General features: G+C 41.5%; 1 protein-coding gene across 1 annotated transcript in view; it reads right to left on the bottom strand.

The window, feature by feature from the left end:
• LOC146307868 (gamma-aminobutyric acid receptor subunit rho-3) overlaps positions 1 to 13,360 on the bottom strand; it is a 30,385-nt gene extending 17,025 nt beyond the window's left edge. Inside the window, exons 1-2 of the mRNA XM_084747772.1 lie at positions 12,814 to 13,360; positions 5,743 to 5,855 (exon numbers count right to left, since the gene is read on the bottom strand). Coding sequence (XP_084603898.1) covers positions 5,743 to 5,855; positions 12,814 to 12,950 — 250 coding nt within the window. The 5' untranslated portion in view covers positions 12,951 to 13,360. The remainder of the gene's footprint in view (positions 1 to 5,742; positions 5,856 to 12,813) is intronic.
• Positions 13,361 to 14,625: the final 1,265 nt, after the last annotated feature.

The raw sequence follows: 14,625 nt of genomic DNA, 5'->3' as shown, positions 1-14,625 counted from the left end.
ACCTTTACTTGAGTTTATCCCAATTATTGACACTTTCCATTTCCAACACATACCACAGGAAAATACTGTACCTCTGACAGCTTTGGATACCTTCCAAATTAAGATTTTTGCACATAAAACATCCGAAAAGCTTAAAAAGTACAATATACAAACCAAACTATTCATCAGTTTCTATCAAACACTGCTGCTTGGTCAGTGACGAGTCAAACTAACCCAACAAAATAACCCTCTAGCATAATTTCTGGAGGTCAGTCAATTTCAATTATGATTCTGGCTTCCCACAGTCATTAAAACAAGACAGCTGAAATAAAACGCTGTGGCTGCATGTTGTCTTGTGTTATAAACGCAGCCCACACTTCCTTGTTCACTTCTGTTTGTGCTAAATTCTGAACTTATTCCACATATTTGCCAACAGTTTCAAGCAGAGAGGGAGACTTTTTACAGCGCTGACACAGAGCTGCATGCACTAAAGGACACACTGGGCAATATATTTATTTTTATTTATTACTTTTTGTCTATTAGGGGTGCAACGGATCACAAAACTCACGATTCGGATTGTATCACGGTTTTGAGTCATAGATCTGATCACTTTTCAGATCAGCAAAAAAGAAAAAAGGTGGGATTAGGGTTAAATTATTCTAAAAATGCTTTGATTTCTCTCTCTCTCTCTCTGGTCAGTGTTATTAACGTTACGTTGATGCGTACGCTTGCAGTGCGTCACGCATCTGTCTCTGGTCTGTCTGTCTTGCTAACGTTGCACTGCAGTGTGTGTCTCTCTCTGTCTGTCTGTGTGACTTTGTGCCTGACAGAAGTGAAAGTGAAATACAACCATTTACACCTGATAGATGAAAATGGATGACAGTGTTTATAAATCAGCTGCTAACATTATGTGTTCATGCATTAGTAATAATAATCCAGTAGTGTATAATAAGATCACTGATTGTGGCCTTCAGGTAAATTTAGCTGATTGACATTTTAATGTTGCACGACTTTTTCTTTGTTCCAGTCAGTAAACAATCTAAACACGTCTCCCACCATGAAAACTAAGAGCATCAAAAACACAGTAATCCTTGAGTTTCAATCCTTCAAGTCCAGATATTTCCAGAATTTCCAGTCCAAATTAGAAGACGTCATAGTGACAAAGACGAGGGTTCGGTCTTGATAAAAATCTTTGAAGGGGAAGTTTTGTGGATTTACAGATTTTGAGATCAATAGAAGAATGAAAGGAAGAGACTGTCATCACCAGAAAGATGACAGCATTGTCCTTTGTTCCAAAACTTTAAACAAACTATGTTTACATTTTTGTGACATGCGTCCTCGTGCGGTCGTGGAAGTAATGACTGTCAGGTCAGGATCAATGACTGGGAGCACAAACGGGAGACCGCAGTTTGAATCCTGTTTATACCAACCATCTGGTCGGCTTCTTGACCAGAATGCCTTCCTAACTTCTCTTCTGACAGGCACATCACTTGAATGAGACCTGCTGCAGAGGCGCCGACACGGGAGGATCCAGCAACAACAACAAAAAAAAAAAAGCAGGGTGGTCTGACCAGGTTCAACTTTTGATGCAACACAACACAGATGACATTCCTGGATGATTACTAATGGATTTACAAGAAGGCACATGATAATTAATTCACTCTACTCGTTTTCCTTCCCTGCTCTGAGTGTGAATAAACACGTTTGAAAAACGCTGTTGATTTGAACTGCGACTCGCTGAGACAAACGGACCCACGGGCCTCATTAACAAACAGTCCATACGCACAAATTTGTGCTTATTTTCTGACCTGGATTTGTTCAATCAATAAATTCAGAACTGTATCAGACCATGAACATGCACAAGTGATGACAGGCGGCTGTCTAAGAAAATGTTGAAACACACCTTTTAACTAAATGCAGAACGTCTTACAACAGCTTTCATTAAACACGGCTTTTATAAAGGTATGTACAAATATACATTGCATGCAAATATGCACTCAGTCTACTTCTGACGGACGGCACATCAACCAGCAGAGAGTAGATCAAACCGACAGGAAGTCAGACACCCAAAAAGTAGAGAGAATCTGGTCCATTTTCAAAATAAAAGACGTCGTGCAGACAGTGATAAGAAAGACAGACAGAAAAGAGACTATTTAACCACATAGTGTGTTTATCCATGGTAGAAACACAAGGAGCAAGGAAAGAGCACCAAGTCTGCAAAATCTGAACAAGTAAACATAATCAGGCAGGTAAAAGAAGAATAACACGTGCCGAATTCACAACAAGGTCCAAATAAAAGCAAGTTTCTCCTCACTCAACAACTCTTCAAACTATTGTCCACGAGTCCACACGTAATCTGCTTTCCAGTGAAATAAATGACAGCTTCCAGGACGTCACTTAAATTTGCAGTTTTATAATCCGGCCAGGACACATTTACGTTCACACTGATGAAAGACTGTGGTCACATGAAGCCCAGACCAACTTGTACTTAGAGCTGAACACTTGTGATCAGATCACGAGGAACAACAGAAACCTCGAGCGGATCCAGACTCTGTACGGCGGCCGACCATCCACAGTGACCTAATCTGTCGTTTAGGCGTGAGGACGTATTGATCTACGATGTTTATCTTCTCATGAGCTCTCAGTTCATACACTGATATTATTTTAATCCACAGTTATGGTACAGTTGCCGTTTTGTATCATGTGTTGCGTGTCTGTGTGCATCTATTGTCGTGTGTTTGATACTGATGATCTTCATCGCAGACGTCCGTTTGTTTCCCACCCGTCCATCTGCTCCAGACCTGGAATATAATCCAGATTAATGCACACGAATCCCCCCGACTCACTCACACACACACACACACACACACACACACACACACACACACACACACACACACACACACACACACACACAGTGGCGCTCTATTGCAAAAACACACAACGGGACACACAATCACATTTGAGTGAGCACACAGAGTCCTACTGTATTTCAAATGCTGCCACACAATGGTGTAATCTGGGTCAGTGTTGGTGATTTGGGATCGACACGTCCGTTGTCTGGGTGACCCAGTGCCCATCATCGCATCATCAAACCACCGCGTACGCATCATCAGCGTGGGACGTGGAGTGATTTTCTCTGTTAGATGATGTGTGAGTGAGTGGATTAAATCATCAGGGATCAGAGGATGGAATGAGGTGTGCCTTTGTGTGTGTGTGTGTGTGTGTGTGTGTGTGTGTGTGTGTGTGTGTGTGTGTGTGTGTGTGTATTGCTATCTTTGTGAGTTTTAAATGATAGTATTAGGGACATTTCTGCATTATGTAGTTGGACAGATAATGGACAGAGGAACTGAACTGATCTGGGAAAATTCAGTAGAAATGCATAACAGAAAATAATAAAGCAGAGCTTGATACAATAATAATATAATGAAATATAATGCTAGAAAATAAAACTGTTTGTCGATTAATCATCAAAGTAATTTCTCAGCCTCTCAAACACAAAGATTTTTTTCCATTTCTTATCAGATTAAACTGAGTATCTTTGGTTATGGATTGACAAAAAAGTCATTTAAAGAATCACATTGGACTGTACAGCGTTTTTTGTTCTTAAAAAATTTATATTTTCTTTTAACTTAAAGTGCTTTTGCTTTCCTCCTGTGATAAAATAAAATAAAAGTAACCAGTCATGAATTAAGTAAGTGCAAAAAGCTGAAGTGGCTTGTTGCTTTTGGCAGTGAATGTTTAAATAAATTTAATTGTATGTAAAACAAAACTAATGCAGCAGTCAGTAGCAGTTCTTTTATGAAATAAAATAAAACAGACACATTATGAATTACCAATGATTATTTTCATTTTAAATTAATCTGCAGATCATTTTCATGGTTGACGGATTCATCTTTCAGTGCATAAAATAAAATGCTGATCATATTTTCACAGAGCTCAAAGTGACGTCTTCACGTTGCTTTGCTATAATAAATGATAAAGTTAAAGCAGAAGATCCTCACATTTAAGAAGCTGGAATCAGCAAATGTTTGACTTTTCTGCTTGAAAAATGACTAAAATTATTAACTAATTTTCTTTCAATCAACTCATTGATTAATAGACTACTTGTTGCAGCTCTACTAATAACAACATTGACAAAAAAAAATGACAAAAAACACGTAATGAGAAAATAATATTTGCATTTTGGAACATAAAGCAGGAAACTTAATCCAACAAACTCAGTCCTGCACTACAGGCATGATGGGAAATGTTGGCCGTCATTTTAATATTTTTAATTTTTGTTATGCACGTATTAGCATAAATAACAGGTCACAGTTACGCCTGTGTGACACAGCTGGGGAGGAAGTCTGCACAGAGACGGTGCAGACAGCTGCATAGATTAAAATGGAAGCTTATCTGTAGTGTGTGTCCAAGTTAAAACCACTTCTGACCCCCTCGTCGTCATGCATGAATAGAAATATGAACATGAATATGAATTGTGGAAATTTACCGTGAGTTTCAGGTCTCACACAGGTAAACACTGTACACCGTATCACATTAAAATACTGGAGCAAAGTAAAATGTATACGTCCTCAGCGTGGACATGAATGATCGAAACATCTTTGTAATAAAGGGGCATTTACAGGAATACAGTGATTGAAAACTTTCAAAGGATTAGTGACAGGGTCTTTAGTCTGGTCCCCTTCCAGTCGACCATCATGTGACCTTATTTTGGAAAAAAATATGAACTGCAGTCAATGCAGAGAGACAAATAACTTTTTGATCCCATTTGAACTGTGTCATGAATCACACAGATGATGTTTGTACATTTAAAAGATGATTTTACACGTGAAGAAAGTCAGTTTGTCATAAAACTGTTGAACTAATTAGAAAGACTGCACACCCAGAAGTGACGTCGTGATTTTCTCCCTGTAAAAGCTAAGGTTAGCCGCTAAAGTTATGACGCCTGTGTGCTTTCATACCAGGATTCAGTCACACAAGCTCGTTCTTTTTCTTCCCGCCTGATAAAAGGTCTAGAAATTGCCAATAAAACACTTCAGATAAGATAACATTACACAGTGACGACCACGCTGGTGTTTGACGTAAATCGCGCGAGATGAGAGATGTAGCTCTCATCATCTCGCTTTCACACGAAACTAAACTACGACAAACCTACCACATGGTGAGGCTTTCTCCACTTCTAAAATTATCTTTTAAATTGTCAAAAATCAAATGTGCAATTCATGGAATAATTCAAACGGGAACACATTTTTCTTTTGGTCTCTCACTACTGACTACTGTTTATATTTTCTCTGAAGAAAGTGGAAGAGGAGGGACTTCACCTCTTTATAAACCTGCCACTGCCTGTGTACTGTAGGCAGCATTCTCCTCCTCCTTTGTTATCTGTCTTTCTTAACCTGGTCACTAACGGTAACAACGTAAACAATCTTGCAGCTGTGACCTTTTCTTTTGCAGAGATTTATCCATTTTTATGCCCATGGGCACATGTTCCATCAAAACAGAACCATTTTGCAGGTGGACCATTGCTGCATCCCAGACCCAAGATGATTGTGATTGGTTCAAAGAAATGCAAACAAGCCAGAGTGTTTTTTCCTCCATAGCAGAGTGATAATATGTGCAGCCAAACTTCTCTCAGGTTCTATCTGAGACAATGGGCTTGGGAATGTTTTATGTTAATGAGAGTCCTCACAAGTATAGGAATGTGTGTGTGTGTGTGTGTGTGTGTGTGTGTGTGTGTGTGTGTGTGTGTGTGTGTCTGACCTCCAAAGCCTGGTCTCATAGCGAAGTCATGCTCTTCAATCCTCAGCAGCTGTTCACTTTTTATCAGCAGTGTTTTGGTGCTGTCCTGCCTCTTCAGTTTGTAGTCGATACGTCTGCAGAAACAACACACACACACACACACACACACACACACACACACACACACAGAGAGTGTGTTGAGTGATTAGTTGGTTTATTACGGCTGTAATTGCAGGTTTTGATTAGAGAAAACAAGGTTTGTGGTTTTCCCTCTCTCTCTCTCTCTCTCTCTTTCTGTCCTCCCCCTCCCTCCAGGCCACTCGCTCTCATCCTGCCAAAAAACCATAACCTTAATCAAAGGCGTGGCGCGGCTCCATGAACAAATAAACACATGTGCACGCGTACACACGTGTGCACATGTTCTCTATCTCACGCACAAAGCGTTTCATTATGTTCCAAAACAATCCTCGGTTCTACTGCAGGACTGATTAAACCTGCTACTGGGAGCGTATCACCGTGAGGCAGATAACAAGCAGTTTACACTACATTACCCATGAGTCCTTTCCTCCTCAACCTTCATGTTAAAGTCAGTGTGGTAGGAAAAATATTTTTGAAAACACTGGGTATTTTTAGACAAAAACAACCAAATAAAGAAGGTTTTTCTTCTTTTAACCAGAACTTTTAGCCATAATTCATATTCTTACTATTTATGACAGATTTAGGGGAATTAAATTATGGGACAACGTTTTCCACCTGGAGAGAAGTTGTATCTCTATAAAATATTAAAAAAAAGATGCCTGAAGCTTTTTTTTCCATGTATTTTTGTCCATGTTTTATTAGTTTTACTCATGCATGCTTTTTTACTTGTATTATTCTTTACGTTTTGTATTTTTGAGTTCTTAATAACTTTAAATAACATTTTTACAGGGGTTACATGTCCTAAATCCTGAGTACCAGTTTGGTGTCACCATGCTGCAGCGTTACGAGCTGCTCTGGCGACCTGCTGACTGATGTAAAAATCAAACCGTGGCAGAATTTCTGTGACATGAGACATCAGTGTTTAAAAGGAAAACACAAGCAAGATCTGGAGTTACTTAAGGAAAAAAAAAAAAAAGTTACGAGGGATTTATTAAAAGGAAACATGCTGATGTCAGCATGGTTCCTCTGCCTGAAGGGACACAGTCACCTCGATGTGCACCGAGGCTGCAGCTGCACAGTTAATATTCAGTGGACTTGGAGGAAAGCTTTATTGAAGACGAAGTTCATTTTGGGGAGTTTATGTGCAACCAGGAAACAAAAACATCTGGCCTCCAGCTACTCAGTATAGTTCTTATTCGTAACAATACGTGACTAATGCCAGCGGGGAGCGATCATTCGCTAAATGACGTTATCATAACTAAGGTTTACTGATCCAACCACCTGTGCCTCACTGATTAAATCCTCTCAACAGACCTGCAGAGGTGAGTCTAACCCCTTTCCCTCCCGTTTGTCCCAAGTTCTTGTGACCCCACCTCAGTAGGGCAGCATGGTGGCTCAGTCACCATCACGTCTCAGTCAGAAGGGTCTGGGTTTGAACCCCTCCCAGGTCTCTTCCAGGTGGAGTGTGCATGTTCTCCTGGAGCCTGTACGAGGTCCACAGGATGCTCCAGTTTCCTTCCACCATCAAAGACATGCGTGTTTGGGTGAATACGTCCATCTACATCCTTCAGTGCTTGTTATAATGGTATTACAGTACAGTGTCCATAAACTACATGTCCCAGAATGCATCCTGATTTTCTTATCCATCCATGCACCAAAGGCGTCTAGCTGCTTAATGTCAGTGTACATTAGATAGCGTCTCAATATTATGTCATTGTTTTCCAGCAGAGGCACTGGAGCCAAGTGGTTTTAGATAATAACATGAAGGGCCTTATCTCACGTTAATCTAAAGCGCAGGTTCAAAGCACGAGGAGCGACGGTTTTAATTTATTCCAGCCCCCTGTGCTCCTGGTACACAGCAGGATACACCTATCAGCTGTGCACAAGTGCCTCAATTAATTCATGGGTGTGTTTTAGGCCGAACATAATAATTATAAACCAATCGGAAAGTCAGCTCTCGTCACCTTTAGGAAGCAGGTGCAGGTGTTAGCAGCATGGTGGTGAATTTGCCAGGAGGAAACAAAGAGAAAAGATTTGCAAAGAGGAGAGAGATCTCCTGATTGGAGAACTGAAAGCGGGGGTGAGGAGTGAGGAGTGGAAGAGAGAGAGAGTGCGGTCAAGAGGAGGTTTGAGCCGACCCAGACTGGCGTACGAAGCTGCATCTCAATCCAGCTGACCCACCTCAGCTGGACTGAGGCGCAGCTTTGCAGCCGCCTGTTCTCCGTCTCCTCCTCCCATCCTCACTCCTCCGTCCTGCTAACACAAATAAATTTTAGTTGTACAATTGAATGTCTGCTCACCATTAACCTTTATGTGCAGATGTTTATACAGTCTTACATTTAGAGTGGGCACTTTGATTGATAGTGATGTGGCTCAGGATGAAACTGAGTTTCACACCTCTGCTCCAGACCATTTTTGCAGTTTGCAGTGTATCTGGTGTGGTCTGTTGTGTAGGTGGTGGTGTTTGCAGTTGTGCTGACATTCTGTTGTATAACATGTCATAATGTCGGAGAGCGAAGTTTGCATCATTTTGAAAGATATAAAGAGGTGTAAATGAAGTGAATCTGTGAACTGAGTGTTGACAGTATGGGTTTGTTGTGGTGGTGGACGTGGTTGAAGGTCTGACAGCTTTAAATCAACCCTGAATGTCGGTCACTTAATAACAGGTGGCTGCGTATCAAGGGACATCAAAACCTTTGTCTCTGTTTATGGTTGGTCTCTGGCTGCTGACGAAGACATGTGGTGGACACGTCCTGAAAGACAAAGTTAGTGGACCTCGTGATAAGAATTTTTTTGGTCAAACCGCTTTATCTAAGGACCTTCAAACTCAAAACTCTGACGTTTCAAATACCTAAATGTGACGTCACATCCTGAGTGTTTGCAGAGGCAAAACAAGGAAAGCAAACTTTGTATTGAGACGTGAACAGTGTGTGAGTGTGTTGAGTGGTGAAGTCCTCAGACAACATAAAGCAAACACACTGCGCAGTTAAATAAACTGTAAACTACTATATATGTCTGACATTCAAACCAGGGAAACCCCGACGAGACGACGTTCAGGATGTAAAAGGTGTAATTACAGCCTGAACACGGCTGCCTCTCAGCTGCAATACGTGCTGCGCCGTGTGTGTGTGTGTGTGTGTGTGTGTGTGTGTGTGTGTGTGTGTGTGTGTTTTGAGGGGGTAAACACACACGTGCAGTGCACTGGTGAGCACACAGTGGGAAAACAGATAAAAGCTGTTTGAGATTTTCTCCGCTTATGGATGAAAAGCCTCTTTGAAAGTCACACACCTTGACATGAACAAACCAGGACACACACATACACCTACACACACACACACACACACACACACACACACACACCATTTGGTCTCCTATTATTGTGAGGTCAAAAAATGTATTTGAGCCAAATCCTATCCCCATAATCCCTTAAATTAACTTTGAAGCAAACACTACAATCCCCTAAAAAATCTAATCTAACAACAGTCTCGACTCTGGAGCTGATGAAATTAACTAAACTTAACCATAAATTTAACTATGACTCTTCTAAAAATTAACTTGACTGAAAGTAAACACATCAAATAAAAAGAGTCCTCACTTTTAAAATCAAAATACAAAATCTTCATATTGTTCTGGAGACATTTGGTCCTCATAAAGATAGCAGGAGCGCACACACACACAGATGAAGGCCACCTGGCTGCTGCTGCTGCAGAGCCGCATTCAACCATAACTGATGCTGTAACACAACACTGAACACACACAAACACACACAGCTGTGCGGGTGGTTAAAGTGATTCAAGTCTCCGTTACAGGAACACTTGGTGAAACGTGCTCAGCTCAGAATATGGATATTAAATTCAGAGGAATCTCTGTGATGCTGAACCTTGTTGGCACTGGAAAATTCATCTGAGGCAGTGGAGGAGAAAGTTTTCAGATCCTTTACTTATAATACCATGATATGAAAATACTCTGTAAGAAGTACTTTGTTACTCAAAATGTAGCTCAGGTACTTTAAAACCGGGCCCCTGTTTTTAAATATTTTGTGGTCTAAATGACAAATGGTACAAAAAAATGAAATGGAATTTGTTCAGTAGGCCAGCAGCCAAGAAACAGGCTGCAGTGGCTGCAAATGCATCATATGTCCACTACTGACACACACACACACACACACACGCACACGCACGCACACACACACACACACACACACACACACACACACACACACACACCTGCCAACATGTTAGTTTCTGTAATTTAGAAACCTGCAGCTCTATGCACCCATAGAGGCTATACCTTTTAAATTATGTCAAGCAGTGACATCTTTCTTGCATTTTCTTCATTGCTGTGCTGCTTTCAGTTCTGTTTCCATGTGCATACTTATGTTTTTAGTAATGATTTAAGCAGAAAAACTAAAAGCAGTCAGAAACCTGACAGGACAGAGGAAACACTCATGTGTAAAGTGCACAGAGTATCTCTCTGAGTGTTTTTGCTGACAGTTACTGATTAGAGGAGCTGCTTTCACTTTTGTTTGCGTTCAGTGATGTCACTGCAGCAAATATTAATATTTAAACAGCAAAACTAAGAACTTTTGAGAAGCTGAAAACCATGAAATGTTTTTGCATGAAAAAATTATTTAACAATTATCAAACAGTTGCCAATTAATTTTCCATCGATCAATTAATTGACACCATATCCTAAAAGCCATCAAATAATTGTAATAAAGTTAAAAGTATAACATTTCCCTCTGAATTGTAGTGGAGTATAAGTAGAAAATGACGTGAAATGTAAATAATCTACTTATTTACGTTCCACTGACTCATTTCTATATTACTTTGCTCTAATCTCTGTGTTGTTTCTGCTCTCTGTTTCCCACAGATCACCTGTCATTCAAGCGGCGAGGGCGGGGCTGCGACATTATTCAGTCAGATGAAGGTTATATTGTTTTCTCTGTTGAACGCACACATCAGTCATCAGCTGCTGGAACAAACAAAGAGCCAAATGTAGCAGTGCTGCAGACGCGTTTGTCTGGAATGAAGCCAGAGTTCAGATCTTCATAAAGAGGCTGTTCATACTTTTATTGCAGACACTGAATGCAACATGCAATAAAACTCAGGACAGTCAAAAGTCTACAACAGTGCATATTGTTCTGTTTAACTGGCAGGTTTCAAATAAAACCCTCCTCATCAAACTGCAAATATCTTTATAATTTTATAATTAATCCTTGCCTCCTACTTTTATCCCTGAGCTAAGCTTAAAATAATTCATGTCAATACTTCAGTGTTGTTTTATGAGTGGTTTAAATCATTCAGTTTGTTAGTTTCTCTCATATTTGTGTGCAAATAAACATTTTTCCAGGTAAGATGATTATCACTTCTCACCGCTCACCACTGTTGGGTTTAAACAGTTTAAAAGAGGGTTTTGATATAAATCTGTTTGGTGATTTTACACACAGACGCACAGAACTGAAGCTGCATTCATTCACTCTTTCCAGGAGAAGCTCCAGGAAAGCTGGCTCTATTAGACAAATAAAGCCTGTTTGAGGAGCACGATGTCGGCCAAAAGCTGGAACGTCTCAAACCTGCAGCGGTCAGCCGTCCGCTGTGAGCAGTAAGTACTACACAGTCAATAAGAAAGTGAATAAAATGACAATTTATGGAGGGAAGTTGATGTGATCTGACTTTTTTAAATAAAATAATCCAACTAGAAGTGGCTTATGTGAAACAGGGAAGTGAATGTGATCAAACCATGGGAACCTCTGTGTGACATGTTCATTAGAAGTGAAGTCACAGCTTCCTGACAAGCCTCAGAATATACTGTTAGAAACTTTAGGCAGTTATGGAGGAAGAATTCAGTGTGTGGGACTTTTACATACAAATGAACGTCTGTTACTATCAAGCCCTTCCCAAACAAGTTCACACTATGTTGATTAAGCCTATAATCATCAGGTTAATCTGATGATTGACTGAAATTGTTTGCCAGAGCTGAAGGGTGCAACCGTAGCAATGGAGCGAGAAAGTAAGCTACAGCAGTAAGTCAGAGCCTGTGGTGGAAAACAGCTGGACTGTGATATCAGTTTATAGCACATAGTGTTGGTGGAATTATTCTCACAGCCAGAAACAAAAGTTCCACCCTGCAGGTTTAACATGTTATTAGCAACATGTATAGCTGTTTAATTACTGTGCAATAATTAAACTTGTGCTTCTGTCTGCAGTGCATGTAGCATTTCTATTTCTATTTACGCAAATATATAAATATATCATATATCATGATGTGATAATGTTGCTCCGTATCTGTTTGATGAGTAAATATGTCGACGTTTGCTAGATGTTCGTCGTGTATGGTGATAATTAATTTGACATATGGGAGGCAGGCTGTATCAGTATGACCCTGCCACTGGTCGACTATTTCAGGCATGTTTCTGATCCCGTCAACATGAAACAACAACCTCTGAGCTAACAAGCTGAAAATAGCAGGTTACCCAACGCTCACCTGGTCGCCAACTGTTCAAACATAAACAAGCTAGCAGCTGTTAGCTTTTCTTTTATGGGAATTTAGCCATTTTTATTCCAGGGCTCGCCTCCCTACATTACCTCAGGGACACCTTCACTGCATCCTCGACTTCAGTCGTCCAAGATGATTGACTGGTTTGCAGAAATGCAAACAGGACAGAGGGATATTTTCCCTTTTCCAGAATAATAATCAGGCGCTGACACAAGGCTAAAACTAAATGTGTAAGTCTGGCCATTTGTGATTAGATGATTATATGTCTGTGTTGTGTTTAAAGTTCTGTGTGCTGCCCCCAAGTGGCCAAAAGATGAAGGTTTTAGAGGTAGAAACTTAGCTCTGCTTTGACAGAGGAGCTACGTATCATCCGCTCTACTAACTCAATGGTTTTCATTCATTCATTTTTTTCAAACTAAGCCGTGACAAAAGTGAGAGTGTCCGTCTGTGTCTCACCCTCCAAACTTGAACTTGCTGTTCTCCCCGAGGAACACCTCTTTGTGCTTCCTGCGCCCAGAGCTGCGACCGCCAGTCACCATGGCAACGAAGCTGGCCACGGCCAGAGCCAGGCAAGTCAGCACGTCCACCTTCATGTTTCACAGGTTTCCCCGCCACAACTGACACCACGCCAGCATCCCGGCCGCAGCGAGCCTCCAGCCCCAGCTCCACCTCCACGTCGCTGCAGCCGACAGTCCGGACCGCCCTGCAGACTAACGCTGGTGGTTTTGGTCAAACATCCCACAGCGGCTGGAAGTTTCCTCAACCAGAGAGCTCCAGAGTGTATGTAATTTGACTTCCCAATACGGCAAACACATGAGTGGTCTCGCAGTTTTCTCCTAAAAGCACGTGTGTCTGCATATATCTCTGCAGCAGATGTTTGTGCTGCTCCTCGGTCTCCAGCTGATCGTCCCGGCTGATCTCCAGGAATCTCCTGGTGTCTGTGCCGTCCTCCGTCCAGCTTCATTCACTCCTCCTCTCTCTCCCGCTGTCTGTCTCTGTCTGTTTTATCTGCAGTTTTGTGGATCTTTCTATCTCTGATTAAAATCGATATGAATCTATTCCTCACGGCGATAGAGGAATGACACTAATTCCACTCTAATCCTCTTATCTGCAGCCACAGCAATCTTTCACTAACCTACAAACAGTCGCACACACACAAAACCCATCAGTAATCAGGATTTTCTCAGTGGGACAATGAAAAAAGAGGCACCTGGTGTGATTATATGAGGTTAGCGCACACCTCCACTCGCTGTGTGTGTGTGTGTGCATGTGTGTGTGTGTGTGTGCAGAAAGAGAGAGAGAGGTTAGTGTTTGAGAAAATGAACAGATTTGGAAGCAGCTCAAACAACAAGCGCTCGTCAAGATCGGCCGAGTTTTAATCCGAGCTGGAGTGGGGCGAGCTGAGTCTAATCCAGCCTCACCTAGCGCCTTCCCCAGTTTACACCTCTGGAAGATGTAATCCCACACAGACACACACACACACACACACACACACTCGTGCAGCCTAAAAAGCCAGGCAGCCACAAACAAACCCTCACAAATGCACTTTTAGATGTTGCATTCATGGTCCTTTTTAGCAGTTGAGGAATTTCCTCGTTTGCAGCTCAAACCGTGTTGCACCATCAGAGTTGTTGGGTATCTGAACATGACTAATAATTTCTTCCTCAATCTCAAGAGGGACTCAAGCTTGTTGTGTTAAGATTACCAAAAAAAAGACACAAGAGGATTCCAGAAATGTTTCTGTCCTTCCTCGGCAGACTGTGGTTGTTTTCTGCTAATGAGTCACAATCATGATCTACAGTTGAAGGGAGTTGTTTCCCCCCCGCCCCCTCCTCCCCAGACTTGAGTAAAGTCAGGCAGGCTGCAGGAACACTGCAGGAGTGCAAGACGAGCATAACATCGTAAACTGAAAATAAGTGATTAAGAGTCCTCCACTGTAAGGTGATCAGCTGTCGGGACTTTGGGAGACTTGGATTACACCAGATGAGCAGTGACTCTGACATCACACTAGAGGGACGCCTCCACAAATGATGCTAGAGGAGCAGCTACGGAGTCGTAGTTTGAAGCACTGGGGCTGAAGCTGTTCGTTGGTGAAAGAATGCAGCTCCTGATTACTTGATCGACTTTGTTGGTATTTAAAGACGTCTGCTGGCTTTGAAATCATGGGTAACGATACCACAACAGCAGAGAGAACAGTTAATTAATTTGGATGGACACTGGATACTCAGTTATCTGGAGAGAACATAGCTGTGAAGGTCCTTACAAAGG

Source organism: Lutjanus erythropterus, chromosome 21 (genome assembly GCF_056507025.1).
Source record: "Lutjanus erythropterus isolate fLutEry1 chromosome 21, fLutEry1.hap2, whole genome shotgun sequence".
NCBI lineage: Eukaryota > Metazoa > Chordata > Actinopteri > Lutjaniformes > Lutjanidae > Lutjanus > Lutjanus erythropterus.
The sequence above is the reverse complement of the archived record's forward strand: the minus strand, read 5'-3'. Positions and strand labels throughout refer to the sequence as shown.